This window comes from Rhagoletis pomonella, unplaced genomic scaffold, assembly GCF_013731165.1.
Source record: "Rhagoletis pomonella isolate Grant_MI unplaced genomic scaffold, Rhpom_1.0 Rhpom_scaffold_00003, whole genome shotgun sequence".
Classification (NCBI taxonomy): domain Eukaryota; kingdom Metazoa; phylum Arthropoda; class Insecta; order Diptera; family Tephritidae; genus Rhagoletis; species Rhagoletis pomonella.
Window position 1 is genome coordinate 95,388,459 of NW_023458557.1, and position 26,743 is coordinate 95,415,201.

The window sequence follows — 26,743 nt, forward strand, 5'->3', positions numbered from 1 at the left end:
GGTGTCGCGGTACCTCGGATGCTAGATACTACTGTCGTGCGGTCGTTCGTAAGCGCAGGTCTAGTGCAGTTAATTGCGTCGGCAATTTTGTCACAGGAAGTCGTTGCAAAACGGCTGGCGTGCAATTTGGTGAGTTTTTTAAATTCATATTTATGCACTTATGTACATACTACATACATGAAAATACAAACAAATATGTGAAGCTCGAGGAGCGCTTATTAACATTATTGTAGTTAAGACACGCACCCATTTTTACGGACAAAAGTACGGGCCTGCGGTTTTTTTCCATTCGTAAGGGAATCATGTCGTTAAGCTTTTTTGGTTTCAAGTTGCGATAAATGACTGTCGAGAATAAGCAATTGACACCCTGTTTTAAATTAAACACTGTATAACTAATCGTCGCCTGGGTAAAAGATTGTCGTACGTTGATTTCGGCAGGTTGTGGAAATCGCGATTGAAGTTTGGAATGCAATTTCTCAAAATCGCGAGGATAGAATTTCTCCAGTCTCTGAAAATTATCGGAAAAAATTTAGTCAATATCTCGGAAACTAAAGGAGATATCTAAAAATGGAGAACGCCATTTTTAAGGTGTTGATTAGTTTAATGTGACTGCATCACTAACTAAATTTTTACCAAATTATCGGAAAAAATTTAGTCAATATCTCGGAAACTAAAGGAGATATCTAAAAACACATAATACCAATCGAAAGATCTTTTTTCAAAATATATAACCGCATCTATAACTAAAAATCGTCAAAATTGCGCTTACGACAATCTTTTACCCAGGCGACCGTCGCTATAACTATGTAATATAAAGTAAAATAGAAAGTAAATTAATTAAATTAAACTAATTAAATTTAAATAAAACAAATAAAATTGGCTAGACTAAAAAATGATAATATAAACTAAATCAAAATTAAATAAAATTTAAAATTCGAATTAGTTTAAATAAAATAAATTAAATTAAACTACTTAAAAAAATAATATAAAACTAAATAAAGCGAAATAAAATGCGGTAAATAAAAATTCTAACAATTAAATATATTAAAAAAAAAAAACAAACCGAAAAAAATTAAATGCAATAAAATTTTATAAAATAAGAGAAAATTTAATGAAAGCAAATAATACATATGTACTTAACTTAATTCACAAAGGCTCAACCCACACATTTTTCGAAACTACGGTTTTCACAGATTTTGGTAAGATATATAAATACACCTTCAATAAAAATTATAGAGACTAAGTACCAAAAACAACGGAGATACATGCCACTAACCGTTTTTGTTATATGAGGCATTCCCAGCTATATGTATAATGTATCTCTCTCTCTCTCCTTTAAGATATGGCAAAACGCGAGGATTGTAAAAAAATAAAATTTGCAAAAGTTATACAACAACCAAAATATTAGGTGTCTCGCCGTAAGCCATTGTTTATCACATCATATCTGGATAAATATTGGTTGTATCAAAAAAATCTTTTAGTACTTTTTTATTGACAAAGAGTCGGAGATTTATAAAAGATTATATATATTTTTTTTTAAGTCCACTTTTCCATACGTTTTTTAATGAATGGTTATCCGGAAGAAACCTTTTTAAAATTAAATTTAAAATTTTTATTTTTTAAATTTTTTTATCAGTCACTGCTTTACTAAACAATTAATACCTCAGGCCCTATATCGAGACACCCTTTAAAAATTTGTCAGTAAAATCTTCCATATACGCTCTATCTCATATATTTTTGGGAGATTTTTAAAAACATGCAAACAGGTTTTTTGGCAACTTTCTAAATTGTTCATTAACAAACGTATGAAAAATTGGACTTAAAAAGTAATAAAATTTTTTATATAAATCTCTGACTCTTTGTCAATAACATAGTACCAATTGATTTTTTTGATACAACCAATATTTATCGAGTTATGATGTGATAAACAATCACTTACGGCGAGACATCTAATATTTTGGTTGTTGTATAACTTTTGAAAAAAAAGTTTTGTTTTTTTTTTTGCGTTTACAACCACTTTAGGACCTCTTCTGCAACATATCCGAAAATCGAGCAAACATAGTTTTTCACCAAGTGAAATAGTGTGGAATGCCTCATATGTATCCTGTAAAATTAAAAATTTTTTGGTTAGCACCTTTGTGAAAAAAGGTAACGATATGTAGATTCAAAAATAAAAACTATGTTAAATAACCAAAAATAAAATAAATTAAAATTACCTAAATTAAAAAATTAAAACAAACTGAAATAAACTCAAAATCAAAGTTTTTCGTTTTATTATTTTGTATGGCTGTATGTATATATGTACGTAAATAAAATAAAATTAATCAAAATAAATTTTGAAAAAATTAAGTATGTATGTAGTTCTATAACCCACTGACTTTAGCTTAGAAAAGTGCAAGCGCAAAGTGCCAGGACTTACCATTGATTTTGGGCGATTTTTTCCTTGACGCTCATGCACAGTTTCTTGCACCTAAAAAACAATTGCGAGCCTTCGTTGGATGGAGAAAATAAACACACCTTCATCAAAAAAAAAAAAAAAAATGCTACAAATCAAAATTGCACCTTATTAAACTAAAACTCAATGGGTTACAACAAAACTGCATTCTTAAATTTTTTTAAAAAGGGTAATTAACAAGTGAGATACAGAGTTAAAAAAAAAAAATTAAATAAGTAAAGAAGTATAAGTTCGTGTGAAACTGAACTTTATATACCCGACTCCCGTATTAAATATCCACCTTTCAGTAAACTGCATGGTAAGCAAGAGCGTTTTTCCCCGATTTCATACGGTACCGATATATGCTATGATATATTGGAGAAATTGAATAAAGTTTTCTGGAAATGGATAAGCGGTTATCGATATACACTAACATTGGCGGTCAAAAATGGATGAATGGTGTTTCGTTTTTAATATTTACAATGTTTTTCCAGCTAAAATTTTTTTTTATATTTTTCTTTATAAAAATATGGTTTATGCTTTAAAAAACTATATAAATCACAGATTCAAGTTTTGTGCAGAGCTTAGAATAATTGCCAAATTTTTATCTAAATTTCGAGTTTTTTAACCAGAGTTTTTAGAAATTTTCTAGTAAAATAAGTGCAAGTTTTGAGTGGCTAAAAAATCGCATTGATTTTAAATAACTTTTTTTTTTGACGGCGTTTCGCACTTTTTTCTATATAAACATGAATTTATGCGCAAGACCGTTTGCGAAAAAAATAAAAAAATCAGCGTCAGTTTTACTAAATTTCGCTATTTATATGAAAAAAAAAAACCGCAAAAGCCGTCAGCACAAAAAATGGTTAAAAAGCTCGAAATTTAGATAAAAGTTTGTGCAATTTTTTTATTGCTCCTTAAAATACAATTTTCCTAAATTATTACTTTTACTGCACATTTACTCACCTATCTATACCTCAATTTATTCAGTCCTTTTTAATGCAGAAAACAGTTACATCTACATTTTTACTTAACTTTATTAAAAAATAATATTCATAATCGTTGTTTTTATTTGTATGCCCATTTGAATTGGCAATAAAAAAATCGAAATGATATTTTATGAAAATACATTTACAAAGGCGTAAGCAAAGATTTACAATAATTCGTATAAAAAATTAACGTAGATGCAATATATATATATACATACAAATACATAAGGTATTGCAATTACAACAAAAACTTGTCTAAGTTCTTTAGGCAAGTGATATGTATATAAATACATAGATACACACATGGGAATTCATAAAAAACTTAAAGGTATGCGATTTAAATAAAAAAAGGATTTGTACAAGAAGCTACATGAAAAGTGGCGAAGTTTATCATTTAAATACGTTCGTGCAGACATAGGGATGTTTTTGTAAGGGAATGATCGAGAAAAAAGTTTTCAATGCCTTAGGATCTGGCAATATCAATATGTTAGCGGGCAGAAAAAGCTCATTTATATCTGGGAAGCTAAGGCATTTTGCGAAACAGAAACGAGCTATGTTTTTCAAGAAAGTTTTCATTTATGTAGATAAAAAACGAGCTTTCGGATTTTCGAACACATCGTTTTTGTAGTATACCATGCACTTTTAAGCCTGGGATGGCAACAGCTTTGCTCGCATGCAGGGCTTTTATGTAAGAACGCACTAGGAGACAGCTCTGCGTGCCCATAACCGATTTAAGCTCTTGAAGAGCAGCCATTTTAATGTAAAAGCTTTCATCTGTTTGCCGAAAAGTTTTTAATATATAAATTTAACCAAAGTAGATACTTCTGAATATTGTTTCAAACCAATGATGTGCAATATAAATATGACCGGAGCCCATTTTCTTGAAAACGGGAAGCAATCGTAGCTATTTATTTCACAACGATCGCTTACATATGTATGTATTTGGAAGCACCAGCGGATTCTGTTGTTTTCTGGAATTATTTTCTTAAAAAAAAATTGAACTAGTTAAATAACCAAATGTTCCCACAATAATATCTACTATGTAACTTTATAGCTTTAAGAGCTAACAAAGCGCACCTGGCAAGATTTACATATGTAAGTTTATATTTCTTAAATTTTCCCTCTTCTTTTTTTTAACCAATTTAACCGCAAATAATTTCAATGATTTTGAAAACATAATATTTGCATTCGTTACTTAAATAAAAACCTTATAGAATCCTTCGTTAATTGCTAACTTAAACATGTTATTTTCACAGAGCTTTAAGCTCACGCCAACACACCATCTAATGCGTGAATAACGCCATTTGTAGCTGGTATATTTGAGCTGACCATTTGTGCGTCGTTCACTTTGATTTTACCCGCTGATGTTTTTTGCAATATAACGGTTTTACCAGTCAATAATGAATCCTTAACTTGATAGAAGCGCATGCCAGCTGAGAAAAGCGAACCGGTTACTATGTGTTTCATGGCAAACTCTTCGGCGGCATCTTTGTCATTGAAAAGCTTTTCTAGAGTGTCGGATTCCATGTCGCGGAAGCTCTTGTCAACTGGCGCAAAGACCGTGTAGGTTTTAATGCCTGCAAAGGGAGGGAGAAAATAGAAAGGGGTTAAGCATAGTGAAATAGTAAAGCATTGCCTTTGTGCTGTACTAGCTTCATACCTTTGCTCTGTAGCTTCTCCGATAGTCCAGAAGTATATAAAATTTTCAAGAAGTTTGAGAAACGATTTTCGCGATCCGATTGTAGGGTTTGCAAGAGATCGCCGACTGGTAGTGGGAACATGACGCGATCGACGGCATGCGCTACTCCTTGTGGTATCTTTATGTCCTTTTTGTTAAGCAAAACCATTGCACCGTTTATGGTAGTGATCTGTGGAAGATAGTTTAAAATATTGTGTCTATTAATCAATAACTCGCCTGCGACATGTTAAGATCGACATCTTAAGCATTAGAAGAATTTTTTGTTATCATTTTTGTCTTTTTTAAACGATGTTGTTACAGTTACGTTCTAAAGTTCATCAGATCTAATTTGTTCACTTCCCTTCCCACTTTGGGGCAATACTTACAGTCACATCGTTCCACTCTTGATCATGCATTGTGTATTGGTTAACGCGCAGCTGTGTGCCGGCCAATGAAACGCCTGTCATCTCATCTTGCAGTGTTGCAATTTCAAAAGCGCCAGGTATCACGTGGTGCAGCAAAAGCTTTTTCATAAAGTTTACGAAAGAAACGTTAATATTACTTAAATAAATTATATAAATGAAATAGGCTTACGCCACTCAGTAGTCTGGGATTCGCCTTGAATTTCTCTTCCGCACGCTCGGGGCCACCAAGTTGCACCAATAGATTTTTGAACGCCTTATCCGTCGGTACGAAAATCGTATATGGTCCAGTCTCGTTCAGTATGCTATCTAAGCCTGATTGACGCAAGTACTTGGACATCGCGAAGAGTCCATTCGATTTGAGTATCTGCAACAGGTCCTCACTGGGATTTGTAGAGCTCGCTTCAGCAGCCTTTTCGGTATTTTCTGTCTCCTGGACCAGCGTATCGGTGTAATGACCCGATACGGGTACTGCTTCAACCAAGCTTTCGCTGACGGCAAATGGAGTTGTGGTGTCATAAGTCACAGGCGCGGGTGAGGCGGTGTAAATGGGCGCCGGAGTCGTGTAGTAAGTGGTGGACGTAGACTCTGGAGCTACCGTTGGGCTCGAACGGTGTATTAGTGGTGCATAAGTAGTGCTAGGGTAGGCGTGTGCTGTCGTTGCGCGTGATGACGCATGGTAATGATGACGTATGGGTGATGTGCGTGCGAATGGAAATTCGGTTGTGGTGGTGGTCGTGGTAGTAGTGCTGGTTGTAGTGGAAGTGGTAGTCGTGCTAGGCTTTGTGGGTGCGGCAGCAGTGGTTTTGATGATGTTACCACCCTGTATCTCGACCACTTCATCGTTGGGCAATGTGAGGCGTGAAACAGAGGGTGGCAGCTTGATTTCTCCACTGCGTATGCGCTCCAAAATGCTCTCCACCTCTGCGCCAGTTTGCTTAGTCTCCTTCTCGCCATTGGCTTTAACGCCTTGTATCTTGAAACTGCCATCAGCTTGCTCCTCCAAGTAAACGTATGTGGCCTTCTTCTTCGGTGGCAATGTGGGTGCTACCTTCGGTACAGGTGCTGGTTTATTCGAACTTAAGCCTTCGATTTCATAGCCATCTGGAATGAGGCCACGCTTGGCTAACTCCTCCAGTGTGGGTGGTTCGTCGGAGTCCGACTGAATTACTGCTGAGCTCGCAATGCTATTAGCGCCGCTTGAGATGCCTTCAATGTCGCCGCCATACAGTGAGGCCAAATTAGCGAAATCAACACCGCCTGGCAAAGATTGTGGATCAATAGCTGCCTGTGGATCGGGTGAGCGGGAAATTTGAACTTTTGATCCATTCGGTAGAACCAGATCCTTGGCACTTTCAGGCGCCACATCAGCCAAGCTCACTTTTTCACCTGCTGGTGCACTGACTGGCACGATCTGCTCAGCCGCAGATACACCTTGTTGTGCCAGTAAGGTTTGAAATTGATCTTGCGAAAGCGCTTGCTGACCCTTAACCAAGTTGGGATCGGTGGTACGTATAACTTGCACGCGCTGGCCATTCGGCAACACTAGATCCATTTCGGAGTAGGTTTTGTTGTCCACATCCTTCTGTGGCGCCTCAGCCAAAGCGGCCTTCAGCTGCTTTAACAGCTCATCGCGGCCGATAGTCTTGACAGACTTCTTGCCTGGCGTAGTTTTCATGCCGTACTTGCCCAGCTCGGCCTTCACTTGCGCATAGACATTCTTGCTGCTTTGTTTACCGCTCGACTGCGCTGGTGGCTCGGCGGTTGTGGTAGTAGTCGTGGTGGTTGTTGTCGTAGTGGTCGGATGCTCCTCATGGTACTTCTGCAAAGCGGACGAGAAGAGATGCAGCTCGGTTGGAGCTACCGGGCGACTGCGTGGTGGCTGATAGTCTTGATACTGTTGCTGTTGCTGCTGCTGCTGCAGTTGCAATTGCTGTGGTCGTTGCTGCAATGTGGGTGCCAACTGCTGTTTGAGTGTCTGCTGCTTGGCGAGGAAGTCTTCATGTTGTTGGCGAACTTTGTTCTGTGATTTCTCGTATTGTTTCTGTACGAATTGTTCGTGTTTCTGGATGAGCTTCTGTTTGTACTCCTGATCAGCGGATTGCGCTTGTGGCGTTGGTAGCGTAGAAAAGGGCGGACTAACGTATTGTTGCTGCTGTTGCTGTTGCTGCTGTGAGAGCGCTGGAAAAGCTGTCGACTGTAGATTGGGGAAGATTTGTGGAACCGGCAAGCCCAAATTGGGAGTCAGCTGGAATGGACCACCTTGGCGCTGCTCTTGCAGTGGCAATTGCTGATAGTTTGTATGTTGTTGTTGCTGCTGTGGTATGGGTAGCGGTAATTGCTGATGTTGCTGTTGTTGGAAAATTAGCTGCGGCGTGGTGGAGAAAGCAGCTTTCAGTGGCGCCTGCGCTACACTCTGTGTCTGGAAAGTAGGCACTGGCAGTGGACTCGGCAGCTTCTGTTGTGTCTGTGGCAAACCAAAATTCGAAGAAGATGGTTGCTGCTGCTGCTGTTGTTGTTGTGGTTGTTGTTGGTAAACGCTATTGGGTAGCGTCGAGTAGAGTGGCTGCTGCAGCGGCTGCTGTTGCTGAGATTGCGTTGGCGATTGCGATTGGAATGGCTTGTTGTTGTAGGAGCGTTGTGGCAAGCTTTGCTGTGGACCCACCTGCTGATTGCCAAAGTTACGCAAAGTCAAGAAATTCTGCGTGTGCTGGTCTAGATTTTGTTGTTGTTGTGATTGCTGCAGCTGCTGCTGTTGCTGTTGGGGCTGTGGTTGCTGTGCCTGCTGGAATCGTATGGGCTGCTGTGCCGTATAGAGTTGGTTCTGTGTGGAGCGCTGATAAAGCGAATTTGATTGGTATTGTTCGTTGTTGTTGTTATTATTGTTAGGGCTGTTGGCGAAGTTGCCACGTCCGTTGCCGCTGGGCGGGAAGCGTGTATTCAAAGCAGGTTGCACTTGTCGGTTGCGTTGCTGCTGTGTTTGGATTGGCACTTCCACATTTGGATTTTGCTGTAGGTAGAATGGTTGTTGTTGCAATTGGGCCTGGCGGCGGAATTGATTGTGAAATGGTATGGGCTGAAATGAAATGAAATATGTTTTTTTTGTGTTAAAATCTTGATTTTTTCTTGAATGAGCTTAAAAAGTGCTTTGCAAATTTTCCTTATCACACAGAACTGAAAAAGTATCTCTTCTTCTAGAGCACTTTGGTCTCATAATTTCTAACTTAAGCAATTCATTTACATCAAGTTATCGCACAACTATTTAAACAGGTCAAGCCCGCATACTAAACAGCCGACATACAGTCCGCACAGTACCCTTTCCCATCACATTTTCAATGTCAGTAAAAATGTATACAAAAAAATCCTAGACATCTCTGATTATTGCATAATTTTCACTTTCAAACGGCGAACAAAACCAACGACCTCTCAATGCCAACGTCACACATTCGATTGCCGATAGCGCTACTCCACTTTCATACGCGGAAAGTGGATCAACGTCGCTATTACAAAATACCCACAGGCATAAAAATGTAGCGCCGCAAAAACCTGAAACTGCAACTGGGGAAAAGGAAAAATTCGAAAATTGGAGCAATGCAAGTTTAACTGGTAAAATTGCAAACTGAATCGACAATTGCGCAGAGTGTGTGCTTGCGCGACACAATCAACAAAGTCATGTGCAAAAAAAAAAACAAAAACAAAAACACTCACGCACTGTAATTGGCTCACAGCTTAACAACTTGTTTGCTGCTACACTTTGTTGCTATTTGCTGATACGCTCTACGGTCGCAATGAAAGCCTGAACCAGTTTTGTATTAGACGGTGACAATAACATTGCTCTTGTCGCTGAAGTTGGATAGTCGTTGACCGTTTATTAGATTCATGATGCTGTAAGTTTACTTTACTTGTTTTTGAAGCCTTACAATGTGCTTCTGGTCACACATCTGCTAATAGAAGATCGCTATCCGTTTTTCTATTTATGTAGTTATGTATAATGCATAAGTTTTTATATTTACATATATTCACATATACATCTGGTGTACTCTTATCATTTACTATCTGCGGCGGCTGTTAGTTTCACTTGATTATGATCACGAAAATTACTACTGCCAGTAGCGGATAATGCCTGTGCGAAATCGCATAGGGTATCTAGAGATGTAGTGCGTACTGGAACCGCTAGCACCAACATGATCTCTGCCGCGATTCTTCAGAGCTTCATGGACCTCAGGCTAGGTCTAAACCGCGTGCCACCGCAGTGAGAAAGGCGCATTCGGACCGTCGCCTGGCCACAGCATGCTCGAACACGGCTAAAAAGGTGCTTAGCGGTGCGGAGTGTTGCGGAAGCCGCACAGGGAAGGCAGCCGGTGGCATGACTGCCGCAGCTGGCGACTACGAAACGGCGGCGGCTCCAACGTTCAGCGGAATCACGAGTCCAGATGGCTCTGTAGAACTTATTGGCCGCAGCAGACAAGCCGGCGCTATCACCGACGAAGAGTGGAGACGTGTGGCGGCTGCCATCTCTGCTGTCTATCTGAGGGTGGGCAAGGGGAAACCTGGGCTAATACAAAAGTATGAAAGTGCCAAATGGCATCATGGGCTGCATAAGCTGATTAGAAACACCAACTAATGGTCACCGTCCCTATAAAAAGGAAGCAGTTTCCTTAGGGGGAGAGGTGTGGAAGGCTTTCTCTTCGTCCGCGGACTCGTGTATGGCTCTCTGCTGAATCTTCCTCTCCGGCTGAGACGGAAGAAATACCTCGGTGCCAGCTCTCCCGACGCATTACTCCAGGGTTATCTGGCTAGAGAGGTACTGCTAAATGCAGAGTAGCTCGGTGCTCTTGGTGATACCAAGGGAATCATAAGCTATGGCTTCGAGAAGGTGACCCTCAGGAGCCTCCCGACCGCAGCCAAAGTTGATGACCCTCTGCCTGTAGAAGTCTCGGAGGATAGTAGGGAGGCTGTGGACTTCGTTAACATGGATCTTGCTGAGAGCATTGGTGGTGGCTCCACTGCTGGAGGATCCGTCTTCAATCTCAAGAGGCTGTAAACATCGAGTCGACGTCGGTGGTAAGAGCATGGAAATTGCACTCATAGAGAGGATTCTGTAGAATGAAGGTTCCTCCGATTATTCTCCAACACTCAAAGGCGGCATCCGCAAATTTCTTGCTCCACCTTGAGTAACAGCTTTGGAGTCAGAGCAAGAAGCTACAAACTGATGGGGGAGAACAATATAGGCAGAGCTATGCTCATCAGGGGTGAACTAAAAGCCTTAATTTTCATTTCAGCAATGAATATATAGGTACCACACGATGACGAGCGCTATAGCGGAAGCCAACCGAAAGAAAGCTGGTGTTATTGCAGGGTCCGATGCGAATTTGCGTCACTCAGTTTGTGTAAGCTGGGACACAAACTCGCGAGGCGTGTCACTTTTTGTCTTTATCTTAAGTGATACCCATATCGGAGTAATTAATTTAACTTATTAAATAATTTGAATTAAACTTTTTTTAAACAGATGGGCATCCTCTTCAAATACTCAAAAATATTTTAAATCTTTAAACTAAAATTTGCAATGTTATAGCTCATTTTCACCAAAAGCTTAACTGCAGTTAAGGGCTCAGTTCGGTTCTAAGACTTTTAACGCTGATGTGACGATCTGCAAGGTTTATTTCTTACTTTTTGCTGTTCTACTTTTGCTTTTCTTGTACTCAATATGAGTAATTACTCCCTTCGAATTGTAATCGCCTATTTCTAATAGAAATAAACTACAGTTAAGGCTTGGTGGAAATTATCTATTAAATAGGTGAGTGTCAGCAAAACTACCAAAATATTTATTTCGCTTATGAAACGAAAAGTCATAAAGGGCATAAGAAAAGTAGTTAATGTCTCAAGAAATACCAAAGGTCATTTAATGCGTTTTCCAAGCGATATAGACTAGTGTTTTACGACCATAGATGCCAACTTTGTGCTTTAAGCACTGGATTTAGTGCTTCTTGAAAATTAAAAAGCAAAAAAAAAAAATGGTTTAGTGCCTAGTGTCTTGTTTAGTATTTTCTTTTCCGAACTCAAATTTCTCATAGAAATTAAATAATTTGAAATATTTAAATCTGTGGCAGCCCTAAATTTACAAGAATCTACAAATTTAAGTGCACTAAAGTGCTCCAGTTTTGCTAAAATTTCACAACCAAAAGTTATCAAAACAAATTCAATGGGACTGAGAAATATCATTTTCCACTTTTTAGTCAATTTAGGGAAACGTGGTATATTAAAAAGTTTTATTTTATTTTATTTTTTTTTTGCGAGATATACCATTTTCAATGTGCAGTAGCCTCTTCGGTATTACTTCGTAAGCATGAGTCATTATGTATGTATCCTTTGTTAAAAAAAAAAAAAACATTTAGTGCTTTTAGTGTGGTAAAACGTCTTTTTTCCGAGGCTTAGTGCTTTTTGAAACTCAAAAGTTGGCAACACTGTATACAATAAAATAAGTACAACACGAAAATATATTTATATAAATAATTGCTGCCTTAGCGGCATTTTCAAACCGACACGCACTTCTTTCCACAAAATATCTTATTTAAGTACGCATCATATTCGTATAAGAAAATGCAAAAAAGCCAATTGTCCACGGCAGACAGATTGCATTCAAGTAAACGCATAGAAAATACATACATACATATATAATTTTTTCGTGTTTAATTTTCTTGCTTCTTCACATTAATTTTCATAATAACATTTTTGAGTTTACTATCGCAACATGGACATCAGCGTCGTCGCGCTGCCTCATTGCCGAAACGGCCAAATGCAGCGCACGCGCACAAGCAGCACATTTACTATTTATTACTTGTACAATTAATGTTCATACGTAGTTGGCAACATGAAAATATGCTTATAAAAAAGTGCAACAAAATCATAAAAAAAATGCATTTTGAATAAGGAAATAGGGAAAGAAATAATATAATCAGCAAATGGAGGGGAAAAATCGGTAAACATTGTTTTGTGCGGAGACTACCGCCTCACGCAGCCGACAGGCGCTTATTAACGCTGTTGTTATTATTGTTGCTGTTGTTGGAATTGTTGTATAACGCAGCGTTTTTGCGTTTGTTTAACAAACTTTTTTCTGTTTTTTTTTGCTGGTTCCCTTAATTGTTTTCAGGGTGTGCTATAGCTTTTTTTTGTTTTTGTTTTTCCCTATGCCGCCTCCCACATACCTTTAGGCCTATTGAGTTTTGCTTATCGCTGCATACCACAGCCACTTGGCCAGTCTTTTGGATGCATCATTTGTGTTTGTAGTGGTGCATAATTTTCTAAATTTTTTCCGCTAACGAAACTTACTAAGCCGGTTATGCTACTGTTACGCATACCGTTAAACGTAACGCATAAATACAGAGATTGCTGTTAAGTGAGAAAAAATTACCGATTGCCGCCACTTTCGCATGGACAGCAGTAGCGTCGGACAGCAACAGCAGCATCAAGATTTGTTCATACAATGTTGCATGATGCCTGATAAATCTCGTAAGTATGTACATTAGGGTGGTCAAAAAAAAAGTAAGGTCGTAAATAAGTAGTTAGAGTGTGCTCAAAGCGCTTAAAGTTTTCTATGTATTATATAGAGAGAAAAAACGACTTTTCGTAGAAATTATTGAAAGTCAATATTTTTCGATCGGATAACTCTGTTTCTCTTCAATTGTTCATTTAACCACTTTTTAATACTAAAGATTTTCTGCGGGTTTCTCCTGAAGAGAAACAGAGTTTTCCGATCGAAAAGTATTTATTTTCAAGAATTCGATACCATTTCTGCGAAAAATAGTTTTTCCCATATGAAATTCATGGAAAACTGTGAACTCTCTCTAAATATTTTAATTTTTTTTTCGGTATAGAACAATCCGAATTTACTTTTTTTTTTTTACCACCCCAATGCACATACATACATTTTCGCGGTTTGCGCATACCATAATACGAATTAATTACGCATCACTCATACCGCATGGTGCACCTCCCACCGGCCCAAAAGTTACGTGCCGCCCGTACGCGCGATGCTTCAATCTGGTCATTTCTCTCGCATCGCAGATCTTGCTGCGCGTGCGCGTTAGCCTAGTTTTTTTTTTTGCTATAGCAAGTGATTAATTTTTTTCGGTTAATTTGCGGTGTTTCTTTTTTTGCGTGTCTGCGGTTATCGCATCGCTTTTAACTGATGTCTTGCAGGTGCGGCTGGTAACACTTTTATGCGTTGCATGAAGCAATTTCGCCGCTGCCAAATAGCTGTTAAATTTGATATACATACTTGTCGACTCTCTAGACGCTGCGGCTCATTGCAAATGACGGAATTCGAAATGCTGGAATGATGCATGTGAATGATAGAAATTGTATAACTATGCGAGTGTGGGCATAAGTAATAGACATTTACCTATAGTTGATTGTAAAAATTTCTAGGCGGTGTGTTCGGAATATTTTTGAATGCATCAATATATGTATGTACATACATACATAAATACATATGTATGTATATGATATGGGAAGATTGCAAACTCGCATCATCTTTGAACTCGTCAAACTCTGAACACATAGATTTGTTTGCTTAAATACTTAGTCTACACTCACATCTGTTTGAGAGTACTGAAGCTGTTTTGCCGGATACTCTCAAAAAACGGTAACCGCTAAGAAAATGAACATTGTTCAACGGCTGGCTTCTCTACTGATAAGAGAAGTGATGAAAACAACAGACTCAACAGGCTGCTAATATTACTACTGAGGCATCTGTTTGCAAGAAAGATGACACTTAATACTGCCACTAGGCTTAATGAGACCAAGAAATGGATGAATCCACAAATCCTGAACAACCTTACTGGGTTTCCTACAACCGACTATATCGCTCGCATTCGCACCACCAATACCAAGTTCATGATGCGAAGAATGGTCATTCGATACAGCCAAGGAAAGATGATCAATCCATGCTTATATCAGAGATACTCATGTCATTCTTCTTCAAACATATAAATCCCTATGGAATGTAAAATTAATAGAAATTACCAGTTAAAGATGGCAAACCGTTCCCACCTGTTATATTTCCAAAACACTCTGGCCAGCTATAGACGCTCAACTGGAACTGGAACTGGAGTTCTCACCGGGTATTATCTGACTGGATTACACGCAACCAGACGGGGCGGGGCGTACCCTGGAGGGACTACTGTAGAAGTTGCATGGACGACAATGAAGAAGAAGCCATCCAATATCTTATCTGCCATTGCCCGGTTATTTCTTTGCTGATCTTGATGACCTCAAAGCGATGGGTGTTGCAAGTTTATGCACTTTTTGCTAAGCACCAAGTGGCTTACAGAAGAAAAGAGATAAATGAAAACCTCAACACGGTATCACAAATGAGTGAGTTCACATACCTTCCCACACTTTCAACATGAAGTGGTCTTACATGGCCAAGTTTTTATGAATTTACAGCCAAAGTTTTTGGTAAATGCTGCGTCTTTGAGTGTTTTCGTGCCGACGACGGTCTAATCCCATGGCGCTCGAAAGCCCAGCGGATCAATTAGTTGATCAGCACCCCGTGATGCAAGCATATTCAGTCAGTATCACTCGGTAGGGCTCGAAGCCTATCGAAAGACTCTGCCGCGCTTTGGGTCCGGTTCTACGCACTTTGGGTGTTAAACCAGTGCCACCACGATACTCCCCGAGGGGCCGTAGCCAAGAACACTACTACCAGAAGAGATTCCACTGAGCTCGCGGACTGTCGGATGTTGCCTAGAGTCCCCGGGGTTGTCAGGTCCGTAGTTCCAACTATGCGGAATCACTTTGCGGGATTTGGTAAAGGCAATCAAACTTTATATTCTTTAGCAGAGAAGCAGTCATTAAAAAAATACTTTGACTGACTATATTTCAATTCCCTTGTGGCAAAGGTAATGCACTCGATCTCTTGTTTGACCACTTATATATTGGTTTTTGGTTTACCTAAGCAATGCCGCAAAAGTCTGCAGAGATGTAGCCCTTAAGTACTTCGCATTTTGCAGCTTATTTCTTCATTCATTCTTGATTTCGTTTGTGTCGTTTTCGCGCCAAAGGCGGACCACTCGCATAAACTTAGAAAAGAAACCACCGCCTGTTATTGGTAATATAAATCACTTTCAACCGACTACCCACTTTATATGTTTATATTTGTTATAGTCCGAATTTTTATCCAAAGAAATGTAAAAAAAACATTCAAATGGAGAAAGTTTCCACGGAAAATCTTTGGGCGCAACTCGGTACTGCCTCCTAGATTGATCCGCTTGAAATAAAAAAAAATAATCAAAATTTGAACAAAAATTAGGAAAATTCGACAAATTTTCATCAACATTTTTAGCTTTTTAATTCGATTTGTTTAGAACGTTCAACAGTAAGTCCTAGCTACTTCAAAATTGCACCTTAGTAAGTATAATAAAATTTAGTGGGCCTAAAATTGCATACTCCGAAAAATTCTTAAAAATCTAATTAAAAAACTCAAAATTTTAATGAAACTTTGTCAAATTTTCCTAATTCTTGGTATAAAAAAATCCAAATAAAAAATTACATTTGTTAAAATTATTCGCATTTTTATAATTTTTCTACAAAAATCCAAATTTTGATTAACATTTTATTTTTTAGATATTTAGATATTTTTACTTTTAGATATTTTTTATATTTTCATAAAAAACGAATAAAAATTTTTTTAACAAAGAAACATAGCCAAAACTTGCTAAAATATCTCTTCCTTATTTACATTTTCGCCACCGCATATATTTGCATTTCAAATGCAAGTCAAACCGAATGGTAAATCGCGTTTTTATCTCGCTTTTATTTATTTTTTTCAATAACTCGAATCCAGGGCTGACAGGCGAAACAATTTTTTTCATATAAACATTGCATTACTAATTACAAACACAACAAAAATAGGATGATGATGTTACATATATTGGAACAAATTTTCGCCAGGCAAATTTGGAAGTAGTATTGCCACCTATTTTAAATCTAGAAAAGTTTATTTACAGCATCAAACTACTGACATATTTACATGAATTATTCGCAAAGAAATTTTTAGCCTACAAAAAAAATTGCGAAGGATCATCACAAAAATTTAGCTTCGATTTCACGGAAACCCTATCAAGCGGAACACTTTATCTATTAAAATATATTTATAGACACGTAAAAAATATCAATCCACTTTAAGATGAGCGCTCAAAATTAATTTAGTTACCTGCCGGGAAAAATTAGGCCAATTGCTATTAAACAAATTTCGTTTAGCCAGCAAGCAGCACTCGATTAAACTGCTTACTTTTGCTTCATTTGCATATATCTCACGATAAAATATAGATAATAGCAAATAACAAAAGCATGCAACCGAAATATTAACAACAATAGCAAAAAAAAAAAAATTACCGTAACCAACTCAGAGCGACATTAAAGTTGCCACAACAATTAAAATGGAGTAAATTGCAAGTCAACACACTTATCCAAAATAGCGATGAGGTTGCAATTTGATTATAACATGCCGCAGCTGCCACAAATGCCAAAATGCATTGAATGTAAATATGTAATAATGTACACATAGAAAGTACAATGGATGCTAATGGTGATGAGAAACTCTTCAGGCATTCACACTGAAAGGCAAAAGTAGTAATACGAGCTGACTTCGGCTGAAGATTCAAGTGGCATGCAATTAATAGGTCTTGGGTTTGTTAATTTTTTCTTCTTAACTCTATTTAATTCTGAATGTAACTGCATACTCAGCTGCTATTATTTATTCATGAATTTTGTATTTACAGTGTGTCAAAAAATTAGGTGAACGACAAGTGACGGGGGCTTTGTTGTTACGAATATATACCGAGAGAATCATCTCAGCCCACAATTATGGTAATTGACTTTCCTTTTTGAAGTCAACTTTGATGCTATCAAAATTGTTGTTTATTTGTTGTCGTTTTGATGTTGCAATGTTGTCGTTTTCGCTTTTGCCAGTTTTATGCTCATAAACGCTGGAGAATTTTATCTTGCTGTAAGCGCGAGTGGTATTAGATAACTAGTTGTGTGTTTTTTAATTGTTGCTGGTATTTAGTAAGTAATTTTGTGATATAATCAAGTATTTTGGAGGCGACAGAATGGTAAAGTGATCGCGTTAATAAATTCGGATGAATGTTTTGTTATGTGGTAAATAAGATGCGTTCTGTTCGTAGAAATTATGAAATTTGGTACCACAGCTGGCCAGATTAACCTAACCTAACTAAATTTGGCAGTATAAATATTTATTCTTTTGTGAGGGAAGAAATTTAAAAGCTGCACCAGTGCTAAATTTTTGTGGCGTTCAATATCCTCTATTGGTATATTTATCGATAAACCCATCTTCAAGTTTTGGGAAATAACAGCGACCGAGAACGCGTTCCAGTTTTGGTTTAGCTCCGCACGGGAACAAAATAGAATGTCAAGAACATTCCCCAATAAAAAAGTGAAACGGGAACAAAAATATTCAGAGCCATTTGAACGGGAACAAAATGAGAGCGAAACTTTCGGGAACATTTCCAATGAGAACAAAATAAGAACGAAATTATTGAGAACGTTCTTAAGGAGGATCAAACTAAGAACAAACATCTGATGAACGTTCTGCTAGAGAACAAAAGTTTGCTTTAAGAATGAGAGGGGCATCTGCGTGGTGGCATAAAAAATTGTTTCACTAAGAGCCAAGGTTGTTAATGCTCAGCCAGAGAAAAGCTGGATCATTTCCATATCGTTTATCATTAGGGTGATTTTTTCATTTTGAAACAATCTTTCATTTTCTGTGCAATAAAAGTTCGTGTCTTAAGTCTTTCGTTGAGTTTGTTTGCATTATTATGTTTCAGTTATTTTTTCATTAATTTTAATATTAAAAAATTTCAAACTAATTTAACGCCATGAGAATTTTTTTTTCGCTCTTCTTTTCTTCGCGAATAGTTCAGAGAAGATTTGTTCCCGTTGCGTTCTCTGTCAGCAAGTTCCTGATATTCTAGTTCCCAAATTGTTCTTCGAGAGAAAGATCGTTCGATTTTTGTTCCCATTTTGTTGTCTTAGAAATGTTCCCGAAAGTATTGTCATACATACCTAAATCATACATTATTCCTAAATTAAGTTTGCAAACTATAGCATTTCCGTTTTTTTTAGTACAGATATATTTAAAAATACAGCAGTCCTGTGTTTTTTGTCGCTCAATACCTAATATCGATGAATTGAGCGTAATAGTTATCGGTAAATATGCTTTAAGATTTTTACTTTTATAGTTATCTATAATTTTATCGATATATTTGCCGATATTTTCATCGATACATTCGTCGATATATATTTATCGATAACATTTTCGATACATTTACAGATCGATATAGTCCCTACCAATAACAACGTATTCATATATCTAATTTTTCTGTAGAAAACAACGCTGCTAAGTGTACAGCAATTAAATTAGTTGTTTTAGTTGCTTTGAACCTCATTTCCGCTAAACTATGAGTACCAAATATTGGCCGTATTTGATTATACATAGCTTGCAAATATCGATGAACGCAAGCCAGCTTTAAAACGATAACATTTTTACTATCTATATTCACATTTGATGCGAATGAAATTTCATTAGCGCCAATTTTTCAAATTTCCGAAGTATTTCGCTTAGCATTTTACTATCGTTTAATTAAGACCGCACTTTTACAAAATTCGACGATATACTAGCTAAAATAAGACATTAAAAACTTCAGGGTAACTATAACAAATTAGCACATAACACAAGGCTTTTCCACCAACACTTTACAATTGCTTAAAGTCTTAAAAAATTTTATGAGTCAATAACTGTGCCACATACCTCAACACATATGTACATACATACTCGGTAAATAGCCCTAATAGCATTACGGCCATTCAAGCGTTTGCTTGCTAGCTTTTTAGCTGGCGGTATTTCCTTTTCCCGAAGCTTCCAGCAAAAATCGCACAACTTACAAGCGCAATCCCTTGCAGCAATGCAGCAAGTATTTATAGCAAGTGGTATTACCGCAAGTTTGTGTACACTTTTCTAACAAATGTATGAACATATGTATTTGCGCTTGTGTGTTGCCATCTAAATACCTGAACCAACTACCATTTATTTGCCAGCTAGATGCCATCACTATCTCTTCAAGTTAATTCGCCTAACGCAACAGGCAGCGCCACCGCCGCTGTGACCACCGTTCTGCGTCGTCACTATTAATTCGCTTTTGATGCAGACATCTCTGTGTAAATTGGACACTTGGATACTTAGGCGGTAGCGTCTCTCAAATGAGCACTTGCCCAAGCACTGCTCAATGATGTCGTCTCAAAGCAAAGTACCTAGCGTGCCACATGCGCGTTGCAAGTTACACACAAAAGCAATAGTAGCTGTGCAGTGCAAAAAAAAAAAAAAGAAAAGAAAGAAGAGTTGCAAGCAAGCAAATAAACCAATTCACGAACGGAAAACAGCAGAAATGTTGCACAATTGCAACTGCAAGCGATGCTTTGCCGTACCGCTGGCTGAATGGCTGACTTGACTGGCTAGCTAGCTGCCTTGCAAGTTGCATAGAAAAAAAAAACGCTATTTTTATTTGTGTGCTCTTTTTTTGCGTATTTAAACTTTGGTATTGCTTCATTGTTGCTGCTTTTGCTGGTAGTGGCTTAATGCTGCTGTTGAAGCACTTAAGTTTAGTCGCTGTATATACATACATATGTAAGTAGTTGGACGTTAACTGAAAATGCCTGTCGTTGGCCTGGCGGTGTTTTTGTCTGGCAACGAACAGCTGCTGTTTGCTAAGTTTTGGTAGCTAGCGTTTTTTGTTCGCTACTGGCTGCAAGTTTTCTTACGTTACCTACTTTTCGTTGACTTTTCATCCGCCGTTTGTCTTTATTAGAAACAAGATCACGCCGCTTGTGGCTAGACTAGTTTTGGGTTTTGCGAAAACTTCTACAAAAGTATTAAAATTCAGAAGATGATTTAAAAGGCACTCAAAATAAAAATTGAACTCGATTTTAAGTTAGTTTAAAATAGCAAGAAGATTTTGTACAAGAAAAAGCACCATGCTCTTTTTAACGAACCTTAAAAAATTGTAAACGTCGATTGTATTTTTATGAGAACCTGTTTTGGATGGCAGAAATACACTCGGAGGTTTGCCATTGCCATTGCTATAAGAAAAAAATAAAAAATGGGCTCGAATCCAGGGCCTGCGGAATCGTAGCGCGCACTGCTAGCCGCTAAACGCAAACCATCTCAGATGAACAAAATATTTCTACGTTTTCCGGCTAGGTTAAGTTAGATTTCTGAAGTTTTTATGAGCCGCTCCCTTATGTATGTAAACCACAGTAGGTTCAGAGTGTGCCTAATTGTGCCTGGTCAAGGCTGCTTGGAGACTCGAGTGTCGCCGCTTTGTCAGTCTGTAGATCTTCTTTGACTACCCACGGTCCATTATGGGCCAGGGATACCTTGCCACCTGTTTTCCGGGCCTTTTTGTCCTATGGCACCTTCTCAGAGAGCAAAAGGAACCTCAGCAGTGCAGTTTTTTGCTATTTCGCCGTGCCCTATTTAGAACAACTGATTTGGTGGCTCATTTAAAAATTAAGAAAACTAAGCTGCTGTTCTGCAGAATCAGAGCTCTCTAAACGGTATCATAATCAGTGTTGCCAGAAATTTTTTGCGAAAAATCTGCCCAGTGAAGATTAAAATTTCAAAAATCGCAAGAAATTAAAAAAAAATGGAGAAAAATGTTTATGAAACAAATATATTTTTTAAAGATTTTAATTAAAAAAACTTCGATTTTGTTTATTTCGCAAATACTTTGTTATATAATAAAAAATTAACGAATTTTTTAATTCATCCCAAACACGTGCGACTTACTTAGATTTAATTGTACTTTTTTCAATTGTCATGTAACCACAGCAATTACAAGAAGTTGCAAGAGCATAAATAAATTAGAGGCATTAGCTTTTGAACGCGGTTCGATGAAATTAATAACTTATTTCATCTAATTTTGAATACCGTGTGGCAATTTCATGAAATCAAGATAGTTGATCAAAATGGCGAACAAAAAATATTAAATTTAGAAGTTTGAAAAAAAAGTAAAAATAAAAACTGTCATCGCATTGTATAAAAAATTTTGCCCCAAAAGTGTATTATGGTGATTTCATTTCTTTTAAAAAATTTAATTTAGTATCGACCACGGAAAGAGAAAGGGGCAATCAAAAGCCAACATTTTTTAGTACAAACGAAATCACAATTAAATAAGTACTTTTTCGATTATACGCATAGTCTCTGCGAAAATAATTCATACATATTGATTCGAAATTTGTCTACATACTTCATTGCTAATTTTTCCACTAGACGCATCGTTTTGCGAGGAACAAATTCCCAAAAAGAATGCCCCATTTGTATTTAAATTATTTATGATTTGCAAACTGTAGCTTTAAAATGTTTTAAAATAACTTAAATTTCATTTGAATCAATATTAAATGTGACATCCTATTTCGGTTATTTTTAAGTAATCTTTTGTGAAAATAATATCGCATAAAGTGGTGGTTTCCATTTTGTTAAACATTTGTGTTTTATTTAAATTAATCTATATTTGCTGTCAAAACCACATAGAAAGTCTTCAAGTGTTGCCAGAAGTCTTATTAGTGAAAAATATTGAAGTCAGTTCAGTTAAAGATTTAGACAAAATCTTTTGAAACTAAGTCTTCATTTTGAAGATAAATCTTCACTTCTGGCAACACTGATCACAATACCGGACAGGCAGTTGACCCTGGCAATAATAGAGGCCACCTTTCTTTGAAACACTGTAAAGGTGTTAAGAATTACAACTAAGCTTGAATGGGATTCTTTAAAGTAAAAGTCGCAGACTCTGGTTTCATACAATCAGTAGAAATGGCAGGGAATTACAGTAATGAAAGGAAAACGAAAGGGAAAACCACGACGCTAATAGCAGTAAATGCAAATGTAGCTGTAAAAACAGTCTTTTAATTTATTTATGTCGAAAAAGATAACAAAAAAGATATCGATAACGAGATTGAGTTATCGATAAATATTTCTATAAATTAATTAATAAATTAAAATCGATATTGGTATCGCCAAGTATAATAATTATGGCGACGATAAATATAACGATAACGGTATCGATAATTATGAATGTATGTACGTATGTATTTGTGTACATTAGGGTGGTCCAAAATAAGTTAAGTCGGAATTTTAATTTTCTCACCCCTAGGATTATTCTGTATCGAAAAAACATACCCGTTTTTTTGTTTCGAAATCAAAAAATATTTAAAGGCCCCTCGAAGCGCTCAGCGATTTCCATATGGGGAAAACAAGTTTTTGGGGTAATGGTGTAGAATTCCTGGAAATCAATGATTTTTGATCGGAAAACTTTATTTCTCTACAGGAGACTTTTAAAAATTAATACCCAGTAGTTCATTTAAACTTTTTTTAATATTAATAATTTTTATAGGCCGCCCAAAAACCCCAGAACTACAAAATCGCGAGTATTAAAAAATGATAAAATTAAAAAAATCGGTATTAATATTGAAAGTCTCCTGAAGAGAAATAACACTTCCCGATCGAAAATATTGATTTTCAAGAAATCTAAGAAGTTTATTTTTGCATATAAAATACATGTAAAACTTTGGGCACATTGAGCGACCTCTAAATATTTTTTAATTTCGAAAAAGAATAGGGGTATATTTTTTCGATTTCGAGCAATCCTTGGGGGTGAGAACATTAAAATTATGCCTCCACTTTTTCTACATGTATTTTTGGGTCAGCCTAATGTGTATATGTACATCGGTAACGATCTTTGTTCATATTTTCTTATAAAAATTTTTTTTATCAGTCCACTAATTCTCAAAAGGCTTCTAGAATACATACATACATACATATATATGTATGTATGTTGACAAGCGCACTTTCGTGCGAAATAAGCATGTCTCAAATCTATTGCAGGCTCACAAATCAATTCACCAAAAATATTTGACCAGCAAACTGACCCTGCTCCCAAATTCGAAATCTTTTTCAATCCAACAATCGACACACAGAGAGCTTGATTAATTTCGTGTTATAGCCATTTGCAATGAGCGGTGATTTTTTCCTCTTTCAGTGATTTTGGGCTTTGAACTCAAGTGTGCCTCGCGAAGATCACGTAGCGAGGCTTACTTCTCTTCGATTTGCCGTATTTTTATCTAAGTGTTTTTGTTATTTTTTTTTTTTTAGCCACATTTTGTGCTGCTGCCAACTACCCACTAACTGTTGTTGCTATTGACTTTTATGCATTTTCTTGCAATTTTCATTTTTTCATTGATTTGTTTTTTATCAGTTCAAAAAAAAATTGTTTTTTTTTGTGGCATCTACTCGCAATGAGTGCAACTAATTCAAGGTTGTTCGTGCCAACCAACTGTCGATTGGTGATATAGTATTCGCGCAAAAGCTTCAGCTATCAAGCTGTGCGCAAGAAAACGCTTCAATTTCGATGCTTCCGTTCTCTTTTCAAGCGAATATTTATGTTGGCTTCAGTTTCAGCTGCAGTGTTTATGTTTTTTTTTTTTTTACTTTTTTCAATGCACTCATCGAATTTTCCGATTTCGTCTCTGGCAGTTGTGCAATTGGCGAGCATCACCTAGCATTTGGTGTTTGACTGCTTCTTATTGCAAATCGCGTTTCTTATGATTTTTCTTTTTTTTTTGGGCAATCTATGGTTTTGAGGTCGCAAGACGCGATTAGATTATTACGCAAGCGCATTCCCGACACTGCGTTTGAGCTTAACGCGCATCTGTTTTTATAAGCATGTTTGTGTGGTTTTTTTTTTTTAACGTTTATTTTTGTTGTTGCGCATTATGAGCGCTCAGCGTTTATGTTTTTTGGAAGTTTTTCATTTGGCAGTTGTGCGTATCTCTCTGTCTGGTTATTACTTGCAAAGTTTTTGTGCCTAGTTTTGGCAGATTTTTTTGCTCGCGCCATCAAATGGACGTGGCCAGCGGTTCAATTACGTGCGCAGATGTTTTGATTTGATTATTTTTATTGTACAATTTGCCGAAATTGTACGCGCCTCGTTTTCGTGATTTTCATTAAATTAATTGTGAAATCCTTTCACTTTTAATTTGTAAAATTATTTATTGCTAGAACAACGGCGCGTTTACATTTGATGCCATAGTTAACGGTTATTTATTTTTTATTATTTTGGATACGTTTTTCAGGGCAAAGCAAAAATTACTTTTTAGGATGCAATGAATCTGGAACTCCCTTACAGCCATAGCTAAAGTCCGCCACAGCATTAAAATGGAATAGATTTCCCAAAAGTAGCAAACTTGTCCTTAAAACATCAATGCAGATAAATCCTTAACATCAGCAAGCTATGCAAGAGGATCTCTAGAACGAAAAATGACACTGAAGATGGCACAACGCCGAAACCGGTTTGTCTACAAACCAAATTTGACAAGGGATGACGGAAAATCGTTCCGCATTTCATCGATCTCTACCACTTTAATGATAACAGCGTGCGACAAAAAACCAAAAATTTTTAAAACACACGAAAAAATCAATATATTCACAAAACTGCGGGCCAAATATAGTAAAACTGAGTTTTTAATTTTTCTCTCTGACGTCAGGATTTTTTTAAAGGACTTTCAAATTTCTAGGGTATGATTGAATAAAAAAAATATTTAAAAGATTTGGTGCATTTTAGAGTAACAATATGGGTATCAATTAAAAGGGAAAACTCTGTAGAATAGAAAAAAAAATAATAATTTTTGGGTGCACCAGGACGAATAAGTAATGAAAATGTCCTTTTAAAATTTTATCCTTGAATATCCTTGGAAATTTCCAATATTTATTTTTGAAAAAAATATATGTCAAGGACAAATATGTAAACTACCACATCCTTGAATTTCGTCCTTCTAACTTTATTAGTTTTAGATAAAAAAATTTTACACCTCTCTTTACAAGATATTAATAGTTACAGTATACAGCACTCGGCTGGGTATTGGACCAGACCAATTTTTTTAAGAGATTGAGTCATAGGTCAAAAAGTAAATTCTCCGTTTTTTGAAGTTAGCCTCCGAAATCGAGATGATATGGGCCTTCGAAGTTCGAAGTATATCACTTTTTTTTGTGCAAACTAATATTACAGGTGCTATAAATGGTCAAATGTCGGGTCTTCGAAAAATTAAAAACCTTATATTTCAAACAATTTTGAACTGATGTTTAAAAAATTTGTATCGCTGTAAAAGTGATTAAACCCCATTTGAAAGGAAAAAAAACCATTTTTTTATAAAAAAAAAAAAATATTTTAAACAAAAAAATTACTAACCGATTTAAAAAAAAAAATTGATATTGTTGTAAGCGTAATCTTCTTTCTTCTGATGTGTGTATTTGTATACTTCGTATATAAAAATTTGAAAACAACACTTAAAAAGAAAAAATACCTTTTTTATAAAAAAAAATAACAAAAAAGTTTAAAATCGATTTTTAAAAAATTGCCATCGTTGTAAAGGATACCAGAAAAAATATTCTTTCTTAAACCCAAAAATTTCTATTTACATACGCAAAAAAAACTTGAATTAAAAACATTTTCCCCTCTATATAAACTCCTGCCCCCCTAGGTGAAAGGCTGGCTACGAGTTTTTGGCAAACAATTTTTGGAATTTTTATAAATGTCGTATATGTATGTATTGCTTGAATCCTTGATTTTTATGATTTTAGTTAAAGCGGAAACAATATTCTTATACAAAAAAGTAACAAAAAAATTTTTAATTGAAAAACATTGTTAATATTAAAAAAAAAAAAATCAGCAGACAGTTCTTTAGTCACTGCATTTGTCTATAATAACTCCAATTGAAGTTTTTTCAAATGATGAAGGAAACCGAGAAGATATCATTAGTATGATCTCAAATACCATTAGTTAAATAAAAAGTTCCTTAGGTAATTCAAAGTGTTTATTTGTTTGGAAATAACTAAAAAAAAATAGAAAACATCTATACTTTTTATTAAAATAACTAAAAAAGTCATTGGTAGATATTTTCCAGATTTGGTAGATTTTTTTCAAGTGGATGGCAAGTATTTTTTCTCGTCAGTGGCAACCCTGTTCAGATCTCTGTTTTCTCTATATAGAACAGATAAAAAACATGTCACTGGCATGCAAGCCAATCGGTTCTTTTACACAACGCACATAAACCTTTTCTTAGTTTTCCTGCACTTTCACTTTTCTACGCCTGC

General features: G+C 36.4%; 1 protein-coding gene across 1 annotated transcript in view; it reads right to left on the reverse strand.

The window, feature by feature from the left end:
- Positions 1-3,311: 3,311 nt before the first annotated feature.
- The window catches only part of LOC118735865 (negative elongation factor A), a 70,540-nt gene continuing 47,108 nt past the window's right edge, over positions 3,312-26,743 (reverse strand). Inside the window, exons 2-5 of the mRNA XM_036465846.1 lie at positions 5,693-8,596; positions 5,485-5,622; positions 5,081-5,288; positions 3,312-4,997 (exon numbers count right to left, since the gene is read on the reverse strand). Coding sequence (XP_036321739.1) covers positions 4,687-4,997; positions 5,081-5,288; positions 5,485-5,622; positions 5,693-8,596 — 3,561 coding nt within the window. The 3' untranslated portion in view covers positions 3,312-4,686. The remainder of the gene's footprint in view (positions 4,998-5,080; positions 5,289-5,484; positions 5,623-5,692; positions 8,597-26,743) is intronic.